The 24,041-nt window shown below is 38.8% G+C and overlaps 1 protein-coding gene across 1 annotated transcript; it reads left to right on the top strand.

The window, feature by feature from the left end:
- On the top strand, positions 1-22,860 carry LOC100156618 (N-acetyllactosaminide alpha-1,3-galactosyltransferase-like). Its single transcript, XM_021068304.1, is given in 3 exon segments — positions 1-86; positions 17,563-17,700; positions 21,859-22,860. Coding segments are annotated over 2 exon segments (825 nt in total). The 5' UTR covers positions 1-86; positions 17,563-17,575; the 3' UTR covers positions 22,559-22,860.

Below are 24,041 nucleotides of genomic sequence, written 5' to 3'. Positions count from 1 at the left end.
GAAAACCTTTATATAAATTTGAAATTAATATAATTCTTTTTATTTATTCTAAGCACAAAGAAGCTACAGAATATATACAAGTGCTGGTAAGTCCTTATTTACAAATATGCTATGACTCTTTTTTGTTGTTGTTGTTGTTTTTCTTTTTAGGGCAGTGCCCGGGACATATGGAGATTCCCAGGCTAGGAGTCCAATCGGAGCTGTAGCCACTGGCCTACGCCAGAGCCACAGCAACGCGGGATCCGAGCCGAGTCTGCAACCTACATGACGGCTCATGGCAACGCCAGATCCTTAACCCACTGAGCAATGCCAGGGATCGAACCCACGTCCTCATGGATGCTAGTCAGGTTTGTTAACCACTGAGCCACAGCAGGAACTCTTATGACCATTTCTTTGAAGACAAAACCAGTTGGAGGGAATGAACTACCTGCAAGTCCTTGGTACCTATAGGCAAAGTAAACCAAAGTAATTTTTTAACTTAAAAATAATATTTATGGAGAAGAGAAAAGGCAAATACCAAAGCAATTTACAAACAGGCATCATATATATTTGTTAAAGGTCAGAATACTAGGAGTCAAAGAAAGAGCAGACTGGCAGAGTATAGTCTCTGATAGAAGAATGAGACCTGTTTAGAAAAGACAGAACCCAGCCTCCAGGAACCTTGGGGCCTTGAAATCTCTAGGAAAACACACAGGAGTCAAGAGTTGGCTAAAAGACTCTCAGGTTTTTGTTGTTGTTGTTTGGCTTTTTAGGGCTTCACTCACGGCATATTTCCATATTTCCCAGGCTAGGGGTCAAATCAGAGCTACAGCTGATGGCCTACGCCATAGCCACAGCAATGCAGGATCCAAGCTGCATCTGTGAACTACACCACAGCTCACGTCAACGCTGGATCCTTAACCCACTGAATGAGGCCAGGGATTGAACCCACATCCTCACAGATCCTAGTCAGGTTCGTTAACCGCTGAGCCACAAAGGGAACTCCAAGACTCTCAGGTATTGATCACATACCAAAATCATGCCATCAGAATGTGTGCAGAGAGGAAACTTCCCTAAAGACCGTCTAAGATTCAATATCATAAGATGCTCCTCAACTTCTCCTCATAGTCATGGGAACACACATACTGAAGTGAAAGCAATGTTCCTTTTGATGCTTGTTGTGTCTAGAGGCCTTGTCTCTCTGATGGTTCCATGGTTTACAACAACCCCCACTAAGACTGAGACTCCACACTTGGGTGAGCTGTGCTATGCATGAAAATAATAGAATAAGAAGCTTTTCATGTACCAGGCAGCGTATGTTTCTCCTATATACAGCCATGGCTTGCAGGGCACTGGAATTTTCAACCATCTTAAAAAAGCAGGAAAACCCTAGACAAAGGTGGGAACATTTAAGGAATATCTGCTACAGCAGACACTGGGAGAAAGAATGGATTAAAAAGTTTTCTGCGGTTGCAGCCCAAGAAAATATAAAAAGAAAAAAAAAAGTTTTCTGGAAAAAATGCATCCAATGCAATACAACCTAACAATCATTCTCTCTGTTATTGATATTAGTTCTCCTTCACATCAGGATTCTATAGTTTAGAAATGCTCATCATCCAAGATACTGCTGTCAGTGGGAGGGGAGGCCTGGGTGATATGTCACATCTTGGCTACAGCCTGACATTGCAGTTACTCCTATCTGTGTACATAGGCACAAAGACAGTCTCAAGACATACAATTCAGCCCCGTAGCTGCCTAATTCCCTCATTAACTCAGCCCAGGATCAGCTCTCCAAGGGTATCCTAGCCAGGATGCTATTAGAGTATTTAGCAAAGAAGAAGAGTAAGGACTCGGGCACAACTGCTTGTTTTTTCACCTCTTTGTGCAGCTATGGACAAGATAATAAGAGCTCTCTATGACTCATTTTATCTCATGGGTGGATTAAATTAGACAATCCTTAGGAAAGTATTCAATAAGCATTAGCTATTATTGAAGGGAATCCAAACTCATCTAGCAGAATCTAAACTCCCCTTAGGAAGGAATTTTTAAAATGAGACTTTGGAGTTCCTGTCGTGGTGCAGTGGTTAACAAATCTGACTTGGAACCATGAGGTTGCAGGTTCGATCCCTAGCCTTGCTCAGTGGGTTAAGTATCCGGCGTTGCCGTGAGCTGTGGTGTAGGTTGCTGGCTCGGATCCAGCATTGCTGTGGCTGTGGTGTAGGCTGGCGGCTATAGCTCTGATTCAACCCCTAGCCTGGGAACCTCCACATGCTGTGGGAGCGGTGCTAGAAAAGGCAAAATAAAATAAAACAAAATAAAATAGAACAAGACCTAAAGACTAAGTGGAAGCTATGGCATGTTTAAGGAAATAACAAAAGGCCACTGAGATTGCAAAACTGTAGGTGTGGGGCTGGGAAGGAGAGAGGAAGAGTATGAAGAGCCAGATCATGCAGAATATCATGGCCATATAAGGAATGTGGACATGATCCTTAGGACAATGGGAGTCCACTGGACACTATTAAACAGATAATGACATGGTAACACTGGAGCTTTAGAAACATGCTACTGGAAGCAGAGTGGAAATGAGTTAAAAAGGGGCAATGCAAGGATAGGTAGAGGTAGCACATCACTAATTACACAGATGGAAATATGAAGGTTCATTATATTTTGCTCTTTTTAATTTTATTGGAGTATAGTTGATTTACAATGCTTTAGTAGTTTCACGTGTATACCTTTGAAATTTTTCATACTACAAAGTCTTTTTTAAAAGCATACAGTGAGAGAAGATGTGGTATATATATACAATGGAATATTACTCGGCCATAAAAAGGAATGAAATAATGTGATTTGCCACTCCATGGATGGACCTAGAGGTGATCATAATAAGTGAAGTTAGACACTGAAAGACAAACATCATGATATCACTTATACATGGAATCTAAAAAAAGGATACAAATACCTTATTTGCAGAAGAGAAACAGGCTCACAGATTTTGCAAAACTTATGGTTACCAAGGAGGACACGTGGCTGGGGGGAAGGCTGGACTGGGAGTTTGGAATTGGCATATGCACACTGCACACTGAAATATATGGAATGATTGGCCAATGGGTACCTGCTGTATAGAACAGAGAACTCTACCCAATATTCTGTAATAATCTAGGTCGGAAAACAATCTGAAAGAAAATGGATGTGTGTACACATATAATTGAATCACCTTGTTGTACAGTAGAAATTATCACGACATTATAAATCAACTATACTTCAATAAAACTTTTAAAAATGAAAAAAGGGTATAATTCTGGGGGGGGGGGGAAGCATACCCGGAAGCCAATTAGGAGGCTACTGTAGCAGCCCAGACAGGAGATGATGCTGATTGAAGTCATGTGGTGGCAAGGAATGGAGATACAACATGGATCTGAGAGGTGTTTTGGAGATAAAACCAGCAGGGTTTAATGATGGGATTTAGGGAGTGCTCTGAGTGTGGAATGACTCTCATATTCATCTTGCAAATCTAAGCAGATCCAGTGTGTTAAGGGAACCTGTGAAGAGGACCTACTTTGGGGAAGAGATGATGACTTTAACAGTAAATATCTTCATTTTGTAGTGTCCGTACAAAATTCAAGTCAAAGACTTCAAAACGTAGTTGGATATATTAGTCATAAACTCACGGGCAAAGTGTAGTTATACAGAAGAATTGGAAGCCACAGGAAAATGCCCTGAAGATTATCAACTAATCCAACAGAGGGCTTAAGAAAAATCCTTCTGAGAATCACTATCAAATCAAGGCTGCTCACCAGATAGGATATTTAAGGTTAACCTTAGAAAGAAAGTTGGGATGTATTTTCATTGTGATAGAAAAAATATTCAGCACTATAGGTAAATTTGGCAGTGAGCTGGCAGAAAGTTGAGGGAGCATTCATCTGATGGATGTTATTTTCTCTGTGAATTAGATGAGAGTGAGAACTGTGGAAACACATAAAAACTCCTGGGAAGTACAGAGAATCAAGCTGAGGTTGATTTTTCCAGGCTGCCACCATCAAAATTTATTATTCTTTTTCTTAGTGCTTAATGCTTATTTTGCATTTTATGTCTGATAATATAGCCTATGACTTGACACTCATTTACCTCAAACTCTAAAAGATATAATGGGACTCTTTGCATTGTTTTTCCCAATAGGTCTTCGAATACTCAAACAGAAGAATTAAAGCTATCTGACTGGTTTTTCCCTAAGTAAGAATTCCAAATCTAACACATGTGGGATTTATCCATAGATTGCTCACTAGAAGTTAGTAGATGGAAATAATACTATGGCTGGCACTCCAAATATGGGATATGGAACAGATATTTGATTGCTTTTTTTTTTTTTTTTTGCTTTTTAGGGCTGCACCCACGGCATATGGAAGTTACCAGGCTAGGGGTCAAATCCAAGCTACAGCTGCCAGCCTACACCACAGCCACAGCAATGCAGGATCTGAACCGCAACTGTGGCCTATGGCTCACGGCAACGCCAGATCCCCAACCCACTGAGTGAGGCCAGGGATTGAACCAGCATCCTCATGGATACCAGTTGGATTCATTTTCATTTTGCCACAACGGGAACTCCCGGATTGCATTTAAAAAAAAAAGCAGTAGCCAAGACCAACTAGGAATGGACATTAGGTCCTACATCTCCATGAATGAGAACTTAGATGACAGAAACTCAAAAGGTCCTAGAATGATGGTGGGTCCAAAATGTAAGGGTATATTTGAGATGATTTCACCAATGAGAGAACCAAAGCCTACAGAAGATAGATGGGCTCTCTGTCCACTTCATGCTTTCCTCTGGCCTCTCTGCCTCCATCTTTTACCTTCATACTGTAGATCTGAGGACTTCTCTTAATTAAAACTCTGAAAGGAAACATCTAGATGGATGCATGACTGGATAATAGTCCATGACTCATCTTCCCTTAATAGCATGACATTTATTAGCTCTAATCAGGATACAGAAAGCACACTAATTATTTGAACAGAGAATTTAATATGAAGAATTGTTGACTATAAAGTTGTTAAATAAGTAACTTGAAAGGCTGAAAAGAAAACTGTAAGCTGTCGTAGAGAGAATGATGATGGGAAGTAACTATTTTCCTTAGGGCTGAAGGAACAGAAGGAAAAGGCTGAAATTATTAAACCTTAAAAACTTAGAAAAGAAACTCACAGAGCTTAAACTCTGATGTTGCTTAGCTGGTGCTAGCACCTTCTAGGGAGGCCTCTTGGAGCAGGGAAATAGCCCTCTAAGGAGGGGCACAGTGAAACTGGTTTTGCACCCGTTGGAAAAAAAAAAAAAAGCTGGATTCAACTGCTGCTCAGGAAAGGAATTGCTACTTGTACGGTAAAGACGCTGGAATGGGACTTGCAGGAACAGGATGCAGACATGAAGCCCAGAGGAAACAGGAAAAAGCAAGTTCTTTCTTCTCCCAGCTTTGTAATTTTCCTGCAACGCCCTCTACTAGCAGAGCCTAACAGGGTGCCCACTGGCAAAGGAGAAATGTGCTGTGCAGTGTCCCAGCTCAACATAATAAAGCAGAGTATAGCGTGGTGAATTTAGTTATGGAAGACAATAGCTTAATAATGGACACAGCATCCCATTGATAAGACGAGTAAGGCATATCCTCGTAATTCCTGCCACAGCATCCCACTAACAAGATAGGTAAGGCACATCCATGGAATTCAAGGTGATGCTCAATCACAACAGTCAGACAAAAGAGAAAACTATATAATCATTTAAATAGATTCCAAATAGGCAACTGACAAATTCAATTCCCACTGCTTTTTTTTTTGGCTTAAACAACAAGTTTTTTTTCTCCCACTTTGAGGCCTTTTTTTGTGACATGCAGGTGGCTGTCTTCTTGCTGTGTCCTCAAGTGGCTTTTTAACTCTGTGCAGGCATCCCTGATGTCCCTTCCACTCCTTAAAAAGGACACCAGTCTTATTGGATTAAGGCCCATCCTTATGAGTTCATTTAATTTTAATTACCCCTCTAAAGGCCCTATCTCCAAATAATTACACTGGGGATTAGAGCTTTAATGTATGATTTTGGGGGAGACAATTCAGTCCTTAACAAGTTCTGAAATAGCTAATAGAACTTTCTTCTTCCAACTGCAGTTCAATTCCTATTGCATTTTTCTCCCCCCCCCTTGATGACCATTAAAATTGATCATCTTTTCATAAGAATATTGGCCACTTGAATATTCACTTTTGTAAAATGCCAGTTCATATCTCTCCCCCTCCTTGCCCCCACTGGATTATCTCTCTTTTTTTTATAGATTTGAATTCACATAATATAAAAATTTACTGTATTACTCATTTAAAAATGTATAATTAGATTGCTATCTAATTCTAGAATATCTTCATCTCACCAAAAAGAAACTCTGCCCGTTAAGAAGTAACAGACATTCTGCTCTCTTCAGTCCCTAACAAACACTAATCTGCTTTCTGTCTCTCTGGATTTGCCCATTCTGGACATTTCATATGAATGGGATTATAAATATACACATTTCTTATGAATGGAATATAATATGGCTGGCTGGCTGGCTTCTTTCACTCTGCATGTTTTTGAGATTCATCTATGTTGTAGCATACACCAATACTTCATTCCTTTTTACAATTTTTTTTTAGGGCCACACCCACAGCATATGGAAGTTCCCAGGCTAGGGGTATAATCAGATTTGCAGCTGCCAGCCTACACGCAGCCATAGCAATGCAAGATCTGAGCCTCATCTGTGACCTACACTTCAGCTCATAGCAACACTTGGATCCTTAAACCACTGAGTAGGGCCAGGGATCAAATCTGTATCCTCATGGATATTAGCTGGGATCATTACTGCTGAGCCACAACAGGAATTCCCCTTATTAAAAGTTTTTATTGGAGTATAGTTGACTCACAGTGTTGTGTTAGTTTGAGATGGACAGCATCTCAAACGTGAATCAGTTATACAAATACACATATCCATTCCTTTTCAGATTCTTTTCCCCTACAAATTATTACACAATATTGGGTAGATTTCCCTGTGCTATACAGTAGGTCCCTGTTCCTTATCTATTTTATACATAATAGTGTGTGTATGTTAATCCCAAACTCCTAATTTATCCCTCCCCAGTGTTTCCCTTTGGTAACTATAAGTTTGAAATCTTTGAGTCTGTTTCTGTTTTGTGAATAAGTTCTTTTGTATCATTTTTTAAATTTTATTATGATTTTTATTTTTTCCATTATAGCTGGTTTAAAGTGTTCTGTCAATTCTTTACTGTACAGCAAGGTGACCCAGTCACACATACATGTATACATTCTTTTTTCTCGCATTATCATGCTCCATCATAAGTGACTAGATATAGTTTCCAGTGCTATACGCTATACAGCAGGATCTCATTGCTTATCCATTCCAAGGGCAATAGTTTGCATCTATTAACCTCAAACATTCAATCCATCCCACTCCCTCCCCCTCCCCCTCCCCCTTGGCAACAACAAGTCTGTTCTCCATGTCCATGATTTCCCTTTCTGTGGAGGTTCGTTTGTGCCATATATTAGATTCCAGATATAAGTGATATCATATAGAGTCTAGTTCCATCCATGTTGCTGCAAATGGCATTATTTTGTTCTTTTTTATGGTTGATTAGTATTCCACTGTGTATATATATACCACACATCTTCTTAATCCAATCATCTGTTGATGGACATTTAGGTTATTTCCATGTCTTGGCTATTGTGAACAGTGCTGCAATGAACATGCTGGTGCATGTGTCTTTTTCAAGGAAAGTTTTGTCAGGATATACGCCCAATAGTGGGATTGCTGGGTCATATGATAGTTCTATGTATAGTTTTCTAAGGTACCTCCATACTGTTTTCCACAGTGGTTGTACCAATTTGCATTTGCATTTCCAACAGTGCAAGAGGGTTCCCTTTTCTCCACACCCTCTCCAGAATTTATTATTTGTGGACTTATTAATGATGGCCATTCTGACTGATATGCGGTGGTACCTTATAGTAGTTTTGATTGGCATTTCTTTAATAATCAATGGTGTTTAGCATTTTTTCATGTGCTTGTTGGCCATTTTGTGTATCTTGTTTGGAGAAATGTCTATGTAGGTTTTTTGCTCATTATTCACTTGGGTTATTGGCTTTTTTGCTGTTGAGTTGTATAAGTTGTTTGTATATTTTAGAGATTAAGCCCTTGTCAATTGCATCATTTGAAGCTATTTTCTCCCATTCTGTAAGTTGTCTTTTTGGTTTTTTTATGGTTTCCTTTGCTGTGCAAATGTTTGTCAGTTTGATAAGGTCCCACTGGTTTATTTTTGCTTTTATTTCTGTTGCTTTGGGAGACTAACCTTAGAAAACATTTGTAAGGCTGATATCAGAGAATGTTTTGCCTATGGTCTCTTCTAGGAGTTTGATGGTGTCTTGTCTTGCATTTAAGTCTGTAAGCCATTTTGAGTTTATTTTTGTGCATGGTGTGAGGGTGTGTTCTCTTTTGTATCATTTTTATTAGATTCCACATATTAGTGACTTCATATGATATTTGTCTTTCTCTGTATGACTTATTTCATATAGTATGATAATTTCTAGGTCCACCCATGTTGCTGCAAATGGCATTTTTCCTTTTTATGGCTGAGTAATATTCCCTTGTATATATGTACCACATCTTCTTTATTCATGCCTCTGATGATAGACATTTAGGCTGCTTCTATGTCTTGGCTATTGTAAATAGTGTTGCAATGAACATTGGGGTGCATGTATCTTTTTGAATTATGGTTTCCTCCAGATAGATGCCCAGGAATGGGATTGCTGGATCATATGGGAGTTCTATATTTAGTTTTTTAAAGGAATCTCCATATTGTTCTCCATAGTAGTTGCACCAATTTACATTTCCACCAACAGTGTAGGAGGGTTCCCTTTTCTCCACATCCTCTCCAGCACTTATTGTTTGTAGACTTTTCGATGATGGCCATTCTGACTGGTGTGAGGTGGTACCTCTTTGCAGTTCTGATTTGCATTTCTCTAATAATTAGTAATGCCGAACATCTTACGTGCTTTTTTGCCATGTGTGTGTCTTTAGACAAATGTCAATTTAGATCTTCTATTTTTAAATTGAGTTTTTTTTTGACATAAAGCTGCATGAGCTATTTGTATATTTTAATGATTAATCCCTTGTCAGTCACTTCATTGCAAAGATTTTCTTCCATTTTTGGGGTTGTCTTTTTGGTTTTTTTAATGGTTTTATTCCTTGTTATGGCTGAAAAACATTCCACTGTATGGACATACACATAACCATTCACTAGTGAATGGGCACTGGATTGTTTCCACTTTTTGGCTATTAGAAGTAGCGGCGCTATGAACACTCATGTACCAGTTTTAATTTGAAATCATGTTTTTAATTCTCTTGGGTATATACCTATAAGTGGAATTACTGGGTCACATAGTAATTCTATGTTGAACTTTTCGAGAAACCACAAAAATCTTTCCTATGTGGCTGCACCATTTTACATTCCCTCCAACAATGTATGAATGTTCCAATTTCTCTACATCCTTTTTCTCCCCCTTTCTTTTTTAGGGTTGCAGGTGTGGCATATGGAAGTTCCCAGGCTAGGAGTTAAATTGGAGCTACAGCTGCCAGCCTGTGCCACAGTCACAGCAATGCTGGATCTAAGCCATGTCTGCGACTTACACCACAGTTCACAGCAATGCTGGATCCTTAACCCACTGAGCAGGATCCAGGGATTGAACCTGTATCCTCAGGGATACCAGTTGGGTTCTTAACCCAATGAGCCACAACAGGGACTCCCTTTTTTTTTTTTCTTTTTATGGGCACATCTATAACATATGGAAGTTCCCAGGCTAGGAATAGGAGCTGCAGCTTTTGGCCTAGATCACAGCCACAGCAATATGGAATCCAAGCTGCATCTGTGACCTACACTGCAGCTTGTGGCAATGCAGGACCCTTAACCCATGGAACGTGAGCAGGGATTGAACCTACATCCTCATGGAAACTATGTCAGCTTCTTAACCCACTGAGCCACAATGGAAATTCCACCTACATCCTTTCTAACACTTGTCCTTTTATGTTTTGGGAGGGTGGTTTTGTTGCTGCTTATGTTATGGCCCCTAGTGTGTATAAAATTATATCATAGTTCTAATTTACATTTCTCTAAAGACTAATGATATTGAGTATTTTTCACGTGCTTATTGACCATTTGTATATAAACAAAAATGTATATTCAAATCCTTTGTTCATTTTAAAATTGGGTTGTCTGGAGTTCTTGTTGTGGCGCACATGTAGCTCAGATCCTGCATTGCTGTATCTGTGGCATAGGCTGGCAGCTACAGCTCAGGTTGGACCTCTAGCCACAGCTGCAGCCATAAAAAGAAAAATAAAATAAAATAGGGTTGTTTGTCTTTTTATTGTTGTGCTATAAGAGTTCTTTATATATTCTGGATACTAGACTCTTGTATATGATTTGCAAACATTTTTTCCCATTCTGTGGGTTGTCTTTTCACTTTCTTGTTAGTGTCCTTGGATGCACAAAGTTTTGTGTTTTGATGAAATCCAATTCATCTTTTTTTTTGTTTGTTTGTCTTTTTAGGGCCGCACCCATGGCATGTGGAAGTTCCCAGGCTAGAGGTTGAATCAGAGCTACAGTTGCTGGCCTACACCACAGCCACAGCCACAGCAATGCAGGATCCAAGCTGTGTCTGTGACCTACACCACAGCTTGAGGCAATGCCAGATCCTTAACCCACTAAGTAAGGCCAGGATGGAACCTGCGCCCTCATGGTTACTAGTTGGGTTCGTTACCACTGAGCCACGACAGGAACTCCCAATTTATCTATTTTTTTTTTCTCTTTTGATGCCTGTGCTTTTGGTGTCATATCTGAGAAACCATTGCCAGATCCAATATCATGATAATTTGCTGTTTTTTCTTCTAAGAGTTTTATAATTTTTGCTTTTATGTTTAGCTATTTGATCAATTTTGAGTTAATTTTTGTATACAGTATGAGATAAGGATCCAATTTTTTTTTAATGTGGATATAAGGATATCCAGTTGTCCCAGTACCGTTTGTTTAAAAGACTATCTTTCCCTCATCAAACGGTCTTGGCACCTTTATTTGATCATAGTTGCATGGGTTTATTTACAGACTTGATCCTCCCCTATTGATCTACATGTCTATCCTTATGCCAAAAATACACTGTTTGGATTCCTAAATCTCTGTAGTAAGTTTTGAAATCAAGAAGTGTGAGTCCTCCAACTTTGTTCTTTTTCAAGATTGTTTTGGCTATTTTTGGTCCCTTGTGATTCATTTTTTGTTTGTTTTTGTTTTGGTTCATGCCCACAGTATGTGGAAGTTCCCAGGCCAGGGACTGAAACCATGCCAAGTGGTGACCTGAGCAACAGCAGTGATAATGCTAGACCCTTAACTTCTAGGACTCCAGGGAACTCCAGCAATTCATTATGAATTTTAGGTTCAACTTGTCCATTTCTGGAAAAAAAAAAAAACAGACAGACGGAAAGTTGATAATGTATTCATTTCCTAGGGCTGCCTTAACAAACCCTCACAAACTGGGTGACTAAAAACAATAGAAATTTATTTTCTCACAGTTCTGGAATGCAAAAATCCAAAATCAAGGTGTCAGCAGAGCCATACTTCCTCTGAAAGCTCTAGGGAAGAATCCTCTATCTTCACACAGACTTTTCTCTGTATCTCTCCTCTATATGTCCTTTCATCTTCTTTTATTTATTCATTTGTCTTTATTTATTTATTTTTTTGTCTTTTCTAGGGCCACGTGTGGCATATGGAGGTTCCCAAGCTAGGGGTCTAATCGGAGCTGCAGCTGCTGGCCTACACCACAGCCACAGCAACGTGGGATCCGAGCCACATCTGCAACCTACACCACAGCTCACGGCAATGCTGGATCCTTAAGCTCCCAAGAAAGGCCAGGGATCAAACCTGCAACCTCATGGTTCCTAGTCGGATTCGTTAACCTCTGAGCCACGATGGGAATTTCCCCTTTCATCTTCTTATAAGAACTCCTGTCATAGGGTTTAGGGCCCAGCCTAGTTCAGAATGACCTCATCATAATTAATTCCAACTGCAAGACACTATTCCCCCCCACCCAAATCATTCTGATGCTCCAAGGGGATTTTAATTTGGAAGGGACACTAATCCCTATACAGATAAGGATTACAACGAATATATAGATCACCTTGGGATGTGTTGTCATTTTAACAGTATTATTCCTTCCAATTCATAAACACCAGATGTCTTTCCATATATATGGCCTTCTTTAATCTCTTTCCACAATGCTTTGTAGTTTTCATTGCACAAATCTTGCACCTCTTTGGCTATATTTATTCGTAAATATTTTATTCTTTTTGATCCTACTGTAAGTGAAATTACTTCCTTAGTTTCATTTTAGGATTGTTCATTTCTAGTGTACGGAAACACAAATGATCAAGCAAGGCATAGGAAAGTTCCCATCCCATCCACATGGATACTAGCTGGCTTCTTTACCACTGAGCCACAACAGGAACTTTGCATATTGATCTTGTATCTTGCAATATTTATTACTTATAGTAGATTTCTTGATAGATTTCTTAGAATTTTCTCTACTAGTAGAGATAGTTTTACTTCTTCCTTTCCAATTTGGACGTCCTTTATCTCTTTTTCTTGCCTAATTGCTCTGGCTAAACTTCCAGTACAATATTGAATGGAAGTGGACAAAACAGATATCCTTCTCTTGTTCCTGATTTTAGAGGGAAATATTTCAGTCTCTCAGCAACAGGTATGATGTCAGCTGTGTGTTTCACATAGGTGGTCTTTTATCATGTTGAAGAACTTCCTTTTTATTCCTAATTTGTTGGGCATCTTTATCAAGACAGGGTGTGAGATTTTGTCAAATGCCTTTCCTGCATAAGTAAAAATGTCCATGTGTTTTATTCTTTCATTTGATTTATACGGTGTTTAACACTACTTAACATTTGTATGTTGAACCAGCCTTGCATTCCTAGAATAAATCCTACTTTGTCATGGTGGGATTTTAACATGTTGCTGGGTTTTTGGTTGGTTGTTTTGTTTTTCTTTTTAGGGATGCACCCGCAGTATATGGAGGTTCCCAGGCTAGGGGTCAAACCAGAGCTACAGCCGCCAGCCTACACAATAGACACAGCAACACCAGATCCAAGCCATGTTTGTGACCTACATCACAGCTTATGGCAATGCCAGATCCTTAACCCACTGAGCAAGGCCAGGGATTGAACTTTCATCTTCATGGATGCCAGGCAGATACATTTTCATTGCGCCATGACAGGAACTCCTGTTGCTGGTTTTAATTCATTAATATTTTGTTGAGGGTCTTCTTATCTACATTCATAATGGATAATGGTCTACAGTTTTCTTGAGATGTCTGTCTGGCTTTGGCAAAAAAAAGTAATGCTGGCCTCATAAAATAAGTTAGAAAGTTCTTCTATTTCTTTGGAAGACTTTGAGAATAATTGGTGTTAATTTTTTTTAATTGTTTTGTAGAATTCACCTGTTGAGTCATCTGGTCCTGGGCTTTCTTTGTTAGGAGACTTTTGATTGCCAATTCAATCTCTTGTTATAGGTCTATAAGATTTTCTAGTTCTTCTTGAACTAGTTTTAGTAGTTTGTGTGTTTCTAGGAATGTGTCAATTTCATCTAGGTTATCTCATATATGATGTGTACTTACTTGTTCATAGTATACTCTTCTCATAATCCTTTTTATAACTGTAAGGTCTATAATAATGTTCCCACTTCCATTCTTGATATTAATAATTTGAGTCATCTCTAATTTATTTTTCTTGGTCTAGTTAAAGATTTGTCAATTTCTTGATCTTTGCAAAGAGCCAAATTTTGGTTTCATCGATTCTACCATTTTTCTTTTTCTCTATTCTGTTGTCTCCACATTAATCTTTATTATTCCTTCCTTCTACTTGCTTTTGTTTTAGTTTGCCCTTTTTTTCTAGTTCCTTAAGGTAGAAGGTTAGATTATGAATATGAGATTTTTTCTTCTTTGTTTTAATATAGACGTTTATAGCTATACCTTTCTTTCCAGTTACACAGTACAGTACAGTATACAGTACTGATTTTCAATGCCTCCTGTAAGTTTTGGTATATTGTATTTTCATTTTTATTCATCTCAATCTATTTTCTAAACTTCCCTTATGATTTTTGGAGTTTTGGGGTTTTTATTTTTCCCTTAATGATTTTTTTCTCTGGCACATTTGTTGTTTGAGTGTGTTTAATTTCTAGATATTTGTGAATGTTCCAGATTTATTTTTGCTACTTGTTTCTAATTTCATTCCATTGCCATTGGAAAAGATAGTTTATTTTCAATCATTTTAAGTTTATTGGGATTTATTTTATGGTCTAACATATGATCTATCCTGAAGAATATTCCATGTGTGTTTGAGAAGAATATACATTCTGTTGTTGCATAAAGTGTTCTGTGTGTATCTAATTCTTTCTTATGTCTGCTCAAATCTGCTGTTGAAACCCTAAAGTGAGTTTTTCCATTTCAGATGTACACTTCTCAACATTAGAAGTTCTGTTTGTTTGTTTGTTTTTTTCTTTTTGCCATTTCTTGGGCTGCTCCCACAGCATATGGAGATTCCCAGGCTAGGGGTCTAATCGGAGCTGTAGCCGCTGGCCTACACCAGAGCCACAGCAACGCAGGATCTGAGCCGCGTCTGCAACCTACATGACAGCTCATGGCAATGCCAGATCCTTAACCCACTGAGCAAGGCCAGGGATCAAACCCGCAACCCCATGGTTTCTAGTTGGATTTGTTAACCACTGAGCCACGATGGGAACTCCCTGTTTGTTTGTTTGTTTGTTTTTGTTGTTGTTTTTTGTCTTTTGTTGTTGTTGTTGTTGTTGTTGTTGTTGTTATTGCTGCTATTTCTTGGGCCGCTCCTGCGGCATATGGAGGTTCCCAGGCTAGGGGTTGAATCGGAACTGTAGCCACCGGCCTACGCCAGAGCCACAGCAACGGGGATCCGAGCCGCGTCTGCAACCTACACCACAGCTCACGGCAACGCCGGATCGTTAACCCACTGAGCAAGGGCAGGGACCGAACCCGCAACCTCATGGTTCCTAGTCGGATTCGTTAACCACTGCACCACGACGGGAACTTCTGTTTGTTTTTTAAATAATTTCTATCTATTTATTGATATTCTCTATTTGTTGAGACATTGTTTTCCTAGTTTCCCTTATTTTTAATTTATTTTTTTCTTTTCTTTTTAGGGCCGCACCTGTTGCACATGGAAGTTCCCAGGCTAGGGGTCAAATCAGAGCTACACCTGTTGGCCTACACCACAGCAATGCAAGATCTGAGCCATATCTGTGACCCATGCAGCAGCTTGTGGCAATACCAGATCCTTAACCCATTGAGCGAGGCCAGGGATCAAGACTGCATCCTCATGGATACTAGTCAGGTTCTTAACTCACTGAGCCTCAAAAGGAACTCCTCTCCTCGTTTCCTTTAGTTTTTTGTCCATGATTTCCTTTGGCTCTGTAAGCATATTTAAAATAGTTGATTTAAAGTCTTTCTAGAAAACCTCAATATCTGGACAGGTTTCATTGATTTTTTTCCTATTAATGGGCCATAAATTCTGGTTTATTTGCATAACTCTTTTTTTTTTTTTTTATCTTTTTAGGGCTGCACCCATGGCATATGGAAGTTCCCAAGCTAGGGGTCAAATTGGAGCTATAGCCACTGGCCTATACCATAGCCACAGCAATGTGGGATCCTTTAACTCACTGAGTGAGGCCAGGGATAGAACCCATGTCCTCACGGATACTAGTCAGGTTCATTAACTGCTGAGCCATGATGAGAACTCCTTTTGTTTAAAAACTAGACATTTTAAGTATTATAATATAGTCGCTCTGGAAATCAGGTACTTTTGCCTCCTCAGGGTTTGTTGTTCTTGTTTGCCATTGGTTATGGTTGTTTGTTTAGTGACTTTTCTAAACTTTTTTTAAAGACTGTACTCTGTCTTATTTAGTCTCAGAAGTCTCTGTATCTTTAGCTTGTGATCAGCCAGCAGTTTGACAGAGATTTCCTTAAGTGTCTAGAGACTAAGAGAGAGGGAGGTATATTGGGCAGAAAGAGTTGGAGGAGGGGAAGAAGGAGAAGAGAAGAGAAAAGAAAGGAAAATAAAAGAAAAAATGCTTACAGTCTTTGAAGATTGGCTGTGTTTGGGCCCTCCTTCATAGCCCAGCTCTTTACAACTCTGCCTTATCCTTAACTTCTTGACTGTGTTGAGCCTAGGTATCAGCCACAGGTGAAAGCCTAGTGTCTTCACAGATTTTTTTTTCTGAACATTCATTCTGCCCTGAACATGTGCATGGATTTCTTAATTCCTTGTTATACATAGGATCTTGTCAAAGCTTTTACTTTCCAAAGAACTATCTTCCAAATGTTTCCTCTCCAGGCTTTTAGCACATTTATTGTTTATTCCGTCTGTAATCATTTGACCCAGGTGTCAGAAGTTTGTTCTTTTATTTATTTTTTTATTTTTTATTTTTTGCTTTTTAGGGCCACATCCGTGGCATATGGAGGTTCCTAGGCTAGGGGTCTAATCAGAGCTGTAGTTGCTGGCCTGTGCCACAGCAACATAGGATCTGAGCCGTGTCTGCGACCTATGCCACAGCTCATGGCAACGCTGGATCCTTAACCCACTGAGCAAGGCCAGGGATCAAACCTGCAACCTCATGGATCCTAGTCAGATTCATTTCTGCTGCGCCATGATGGGAACTCCAGGAGTTTGTTCTTTTAAAAAATGTTTTTAAGGAACAATCTCAACTTAGCCACTTCTCCATTCTGAGAGAGTTCTGAGTTAAGTGAAACAAAAGAAAGCACGATGAGTCAATCCTTCATGGAAATCCCAGGCAGGTCAAAAGAGACAAACATAATTCCTTGGAAATTAGGTCTGCTTTTCTCCTTCTAGAACCAGATACCCACACTGAAAATATGGTTTGCTGTTTTCAATACCACTCACTGCTAATCCTGGGGAGGAAGGTGGTGCAAGACAAGTTAAAATATCACAAAGCTTTCCTACTCCTACCATGTTGAGCAATCTTTTTTTTTTTTTTTTTTGAGGTAAATTTTGTTTGGTTGCTCTGTCGGACAAAGTTGATTCAGACAGTATGCACTGATATTAACACTGGCAGCATTTCAGATTATGAAAGCTGGGAAGTTCATTTTTTAAATATGGCCTCTGAAAATAATCAAAGTCCAAAAGCCTAAGACAATAGATTTTGTCCAAATATAGGAGAAATTTTTAGTTTAGATGCTGGATGACATTTCAACTATGTGTCTTCCAAGACAGAATTACAGTATAACTAATCTGTGCATGTACCTTTGTAATGATACAGCTGTTTCTGATCAACTTTTTTTTCTAGTTTATCATGACCATCAAGGCTTTGGGTTAGGAGTAAGGAAATGCTGCAATCAGACATAGGCTTTATACATTAGTAATATCTATTACAGTTGTATTAAAATGTATTTTGTTCATAATTCTAATGTCTTCCTTTTAGTGTATCAAGTCCCATGAACACATCGACCAACTGGGCAGCTCCAATTGTGTGGCATGGCACGTTCAATGAATTTATACTGGAAAAGTATTACACAAGTCATAAAATTACTGTGGGGTTGACTGTGTTTGCTGTGGGAAGGTAGGTATTGCCAAGTGTCCTTTACATTCAGGCTTTTTATTGTAAATTGGAGATTATCAATAACGCCACCTCAAGAATTTAGGACACAATGGAAGATAGTATAAAAAAGGATGTATATATACATATGACTGGGTCACTGCTGTACTGCAGAAATTGACAGAACATTGTAAATCAACTATACTTTAGAAGTTCAATGTGCTACCTATTGCAGGACAGAGCCTGACTAAATCAACTATAATAAAAATTTTTTAAAAAGAAAAATTAGAGTAAAATAAAACCAAAGAAAGGAGAAGGAAATAATAAAAATGAGAGCAGAAATCAATGAAAGTGAAACAGTAAATAGAGAAATATCAATGAAACAAAAAGCTTGTTCTTTAAAAAAAAATCAATTAAATCCATAATCAACCAAAAAGACTGGCAAAGAAAAAAATAATGCAAATTACCAGTATCAGGAAAGAAACAAGGTACTTCACCTCAGACCTTGCAGGCAACAAAAGGATAATCAGGAAACACTATAAAACATTCTACATACATACATTTGACAACTTAGCTGAAATAGACCTTGAAAAGCACAAACAACCAGAACTCACGCAACATGAACTAGATCATTTGAAGGACGCTATAGCTATGGAGGGATCATATAGAATTCCTAGTTTTAAAAACTCCAAAAGTCTCTGGGCCCAGATGGTTTCTTTGGAGAATTCTACCAATATTTAAAGAAGAATTAATACCAAGTCTAAGAATCACAATCTCTTCCAGAAAAGAGAAGAGGAGGGAACATTTCCCAAATCATTTTATGAAGCAAGTGCTGCCTTGACATCAAAATTATACATAGAAAGTACAAAAAATATTAAGTCCAACAATGTACATATCACCTATTAAAATGTAGTTTATCAGCTTGTTATTAAATACAGATAGTAATTTATTGTTTAAAAAAAGAAAAGAAACGGAGTTCCCATCATGGCGCAGTGGTTAACGAATCCGACTAGGAACCACGAGGTTGCAGGTTTGGTCCCTGGCCTCGCTCAGTGGGTTAAGGATCCGGCGTTGCCGTGAGCTGTGGTGTAGGTTACAGATGCGGCTCGGATCCCGAGTTGCTGTGGCTCTGGTGTAGGCTGGCGGCTACAGCTCTGATTGGACCCCTAGCCTGGGAACCTCCATATGCCACAGGTGCGGCCCTAGAAAAAGGCAAAAAGAAAAAAGAAAAAAAAAAACACCGAAAGAGACAGGAAGGGAGGAATCTTTACTTAAGAAATTTCCTGTATACCTCCTCCCTTAACCCATTCTGATCCCTTTAAGTTGCTGCCTCAGGATCTGCAATAGAGCATAATGACTTGGGGCAGTGCTCTTACCTTCAAGACACAGCTGGAGTTTCTGTTTCCCTCCCGCTTTCTGCTTTCCATCAATAGAACACACTGAGTCTTGGAAGGGTCTTATGTAAGTGAAAGGGCACTGAAGCCAAAGCCTCATTACTTCACCATAAAACCCCCTCTCTGTGTTAACCCTCAAAAGTCTCAGGACTGAAAGGTATCAAGTTCCTCTGAAATTAGGAGTAAAGGTAGGACTGAAAACCAGAGGATAGATTGAAAGTATCTATATGGAGCATTTCAACATGAACATCTGCTACAGGGATGAACAAATAAGCCAATAAAATAAACGAGGACGTTCCATGCAAATGTTAAAGACTTTCTATTTATTGACAAAGACACCGTAGATCTGAAAGGAAAGACTTCCATAAATTATGCTGGAGAAAGTCGAAACAGGGAAAATTGAAATTGTACCTGTATAACATATCATGTACAAGCATATAAAAACATCAACTCCTAGGTAGTTTAAAGACCAAAAGTTAAAGGAAAAACTGTAGTATATCTTTATGAACTCAGGATAGAAAAGGATTTCTTAATTAAGACATGGAAAGTACTAGTGGACAGAAAAGGTCAATAGGTCTGATTGTATTAAAATTAACTTTACCTAAGGACAAAAAAGTCAAAGAAACCCAAATTGAAGACCATTGTTCAAAACATGGTCAAGGTCATGACCAAGAAGAAGAGAGATTGAAAGAGTGGAGAGAGTGAGGAGCCATGGTAACTAAATGCAGTGTGTGTCCTGAATTGGATCCTGGAAACTAAAAAAAAGGCCATTAGGTGAAAAAAATGGGTGAAACTGACATAAAATCTGTGGTTTGGCTAATAGTATTTTATCACTGATGATTTCCCAATTTTGACAAATGTACTATGATTATATAATATATTAGCATTAGGGGAAGGTAGGTAGAGTATATATGGGAACTCTATGATGCATTTGCAACTTTTCTGTAAATCTAATATCATTACAAAATAGAAAGTTTTTTTTAATTGGAAAAATGTTTGCTGTTGTAGTGTTAAGGGCCTGACAATAAGCATTTTTTTAATTGTAAATGCCTGACATTAAACTATTGATTGATTGAGACATCCATTTTAAAGACATCCACCTCAAATAAAATATTGCCAGTTGTGTGACATGCTTAACTAGCTAAACAATTAGATAAAGAGCCAGGTCACCTCACCCATGAAATTCCCTTTTGAGAAAGCCCTAGGTGACCTACACGACTGACCACTTGCATGACCCTGCTTTTTCCCTCTCTTATCTTAACTTTTGCTCTTATGTTTAAAATTTGCCAATAACACGTGAACTTGCGAAACCCTAGGCTCCCCACCCTTGACCCCAGTAAAGGCAGAACCACCCCCAAGTCCTCACATTTTCTCTCTCCCTCCCTCTTACCACCTCCCCCAAAACTGTGACCTTGCTGCATGGCCCCAGGCATGCGGTGTACCCTCCAGGACTTATGAATAATAAAACTTATTTTCTCAAAGTTCCCTGATGGTTGTTGTTGAGGTGCATCTTGCAATCAGAATAAGAATCACAAGGGCTGATCTGGCCATAATGTAGGCTGTGGTAGGGGAAATGTCTGGGGATAAGTGTCTCACCACAAGTAGCAGGGACTCAGGTGAGTGCCCCCAGGCATTCCTAGCACAATGTCAGCACAGTGTCACTATCAGTAAGCTGAGACTGACAAAACAACCCTGTATCACACCACACACAAAAAACTCATTCGAATAGATAATAGAGTTAAATACGAAAAATAAAACAATAAAGCCACTAGAAGAAAATGTCAGAGAATATTTTCACTACTTTGAGGGGGTGAAGATTTCTGAAACATGACGCAAAAGCACGAACCATAAGGGAAACATGGATAAACTGAATCCCTTGGACTTGAGTTGCTAGCTTCCAGCTCAGTACAATATTTTAAGTGTTATTTTTCATAATACACCTAATAACTTTAGATATTCCAAACTAGAAATTGTCCTCCTGACCTCCATTTGTTTTATTTTTTAAAAGTCTGAACGATATCCGGAATTTATTTTTAATGACTATGTAAACATAATTTGAAACTGAGTTGTATATATTACTTTCCTTTTTTGAATTTACCAGAGGCCTCTTGTAAGTCTGAGAATCTCTGGCTGGAGAGACTGGAAATGAAAAACTTTTCTTTTCCAGCACCATATTAAAAGGCAGAAGGCAAAACAAGAAAAGCAATGCAGACATTAGGTACAAAGCATGCTACCTCTGACCTTCAACCTAGGGGTAGTCGCCAGCCTACACCACAGCAACAGCAAGGCCAGATCCTTAACCCACTGAGTGCGGCCAGGGATCATATCTGCATCCCCATGGATACTAGTCATATTCGTTTCCACCGAGACACAGTGGGAAATCCCCACCTCTGACCTTTTATGAATAACTCAATACTTTAAAAGCAAGCCAAAGACATCAATAATTGCTCTTGCAGTGACCAATGACCATTTATGCTACAACCTCCAAACCAAGTCCCCATTGCTCTGATAACCCTGAAAACTCTGGCTCTCCTTTTTTGCTGGGCCTATGCAGTTTTCATTCTCTCTCATGAGGAGCTCCTCTCCTATGATCCATAAAACCTCATCGGGGAGAGAAAAAGGCAGATAATTTCGCTTTCTTCTATATTATTTAAATACAACTCAAGAAGTATATACTGTTTGGTTGCTTAGTAGAATTTTGGATAAACTCAGTCAGTGTAATTTAAATGGTATGTATTCCATTAAAATATAAGAAAATGAACCTAGCTGCTTCTTGTTTACTTCACAGATACACTGACTGTTATTTGTATACATTTATATCATCTGCTGATACATATTTTATGGTTGGCCAGAGAGTCATAATTTATGTCCTGATAGATGACTTCTCCAAGATGCCTTGGATAGACCTGAGTCCCCTCTGAACAATGAAAGTTTTTGAAATCAAGCGAGAGAAGAGATGGCAAGATATCAATATGATGCGCATGAAGACCATCAGTGAACATGTTATAGGTCACATACAATATGAAGTTGACTTCCTCTTCTGTATGGATGTGGATCAAATCTTCCTAAGAAAATATGGACTGGAGACTCTGGGGGAGTTAGTAGCTCAGTTACAGGCTTATTGGTATAAGAGAGGTCCCATAGAGTTCCCTTATGAGAGAAGTCAATTATCAGAAGCACATATACCAATTGGCAAGGGAGACTTTTATTACCATGCTGCTGTATTTGGTGGCACTCCCATTCAGGTTCTCAACATTGCCAAGGATTGCTTCAAAGGAATCTTGAACAACAAGAAAAATAACATTGAAGCAGTGTGGCATGATGAAAGTCACTTAAACAAGTATTTCTTTCTCCACAAACCCACTAAACTCTTGTCACCAGAGTGCTGCTGGGATTTATTTAGAAACAATAATGATGAGATTAACAATTTTAAACTTTATTGGGCTATTAAAAATTATGAGTATGTCAGACAGACAGAGTTATTGTAGAGCCCTTCCTTTTTCTGAATTTAAAAGCATCGTTTTATTTTTAGAAAATTAGTACTGGATAAACTTTAGCACTAAAAAAAATTCACTAACAAAATGACAAGTCTACAAACACAGTATATTCATACTTTTTCTCACACTGATTTTGAATCATATAACATGGGATATAGGAGTTGCAGAATGAATGTATTGACATCAGATGGAGATACAGTGTTTTCATATCTTACGTGAATTTTGAGGAAATATTTTTTTGGATCACATTGGACAAAATAGTCTTTCAGAAGAAAATGAACAAACAATCCAAACATTTATATGGAACAACAAAAGACCCAGAATCGCCAAAGCAATCCTGAGAAACAAAAACCAAGCAGGAGGCATAACTCTCCCAGACTTCAAGAAATACTACAAAGCCACAGTCATCAAAACAGTGTTGGACTGGTATCAAAACAGACAGACAGACCAATGGAACAGAATAGAGAATCCGGAAATAAACCCTGACACCTATGGTCAATTAATCTTTGACAAGGGAGGCAAGAACATCAAATGGGACAAAGAAAGTCTATTCAGCAAGCATTGCTGGGAAACCTGGACAGCTGCATGCAAAGCAATGAAACGAGAACACACCCTCACACCATGCGCAAAAATAAACTCCAAATGGCTGAAAGACTTAAATATACGACAGGACACCATCAAACTCCTAGAAGAAAACATAGGCAAAACACTCTCTGACATCAACATCATGAATATTTTCTCAGGTCAGTCTCCCAAAGCAATAGAAATTAGAGCAAAAATAAACCCATGGGACCTCATCAAACTGAAAAGCTTTTGCACAGCAAAGGAAACCCAAAAGAAAACAAAAAGACAACTTACAGAATGGGAGAAAATAGTTTCAAATGATGCAACTGACAAGGGCTTAATCTCTAGAATATATAAACAACTTATACAACCCAATAGCAAAAAAACCAATCAATCAATGGAAAAATGGGCAAAAGACCTGAATAGACATTTCTCCAAAGAAGATATACAGATGGCCAACAAACACATGAAAAAATGCTCAACATCGCTGATTATAAGAGAAATGCAAATCAAAACTACCCTGAGATATCACCTCACACCAGTCAGAATGGCCATCATTAAGAAATCCACAAATAACAAGTGCTGGAGGGGCTGTGGAGAAAAGGGAACCCTCCTGCACTGTTGGTGGGAATGTAAACTGGTACAGCCACTATGGAGAACAGTTTGGAGATACCTTAGAAATCTATACATAGAACTTCCATATGACCCCGCAATCCCACTCTTGGGCATCTATCCGGACAAAACTCTACTTAAAAGAGACACGTGCACCCGCATGTTCATTGCAGCACTATTCACAATAGCCAGGACATGGAAGCAACCCAAATGTCCATCGACAGATGATTGGATTCGGAAGAGGTGGTATATATACACAATGGAATACTACTCAGCCATAAAAAAGAATGACATAATG

This window comes from Sus scrofa, chromosome 1 (genome assembly GCF_000003025.6).
Source record: "Sus scrofa isolate TJ Tabasco breed Duroc chromosome 1, Sscrofa11.1, whole genome shotgun sequence".
NCBI lineage: Eukaryota > Metazoa > Chordata > Mammalia > Artiodactyla > Suidae > Sus > Sus scrofa.
Note: the sequence above shows the minus strand (reverse complement) of the source record. Positions and strands in the feature narration are given on the sequence as shown.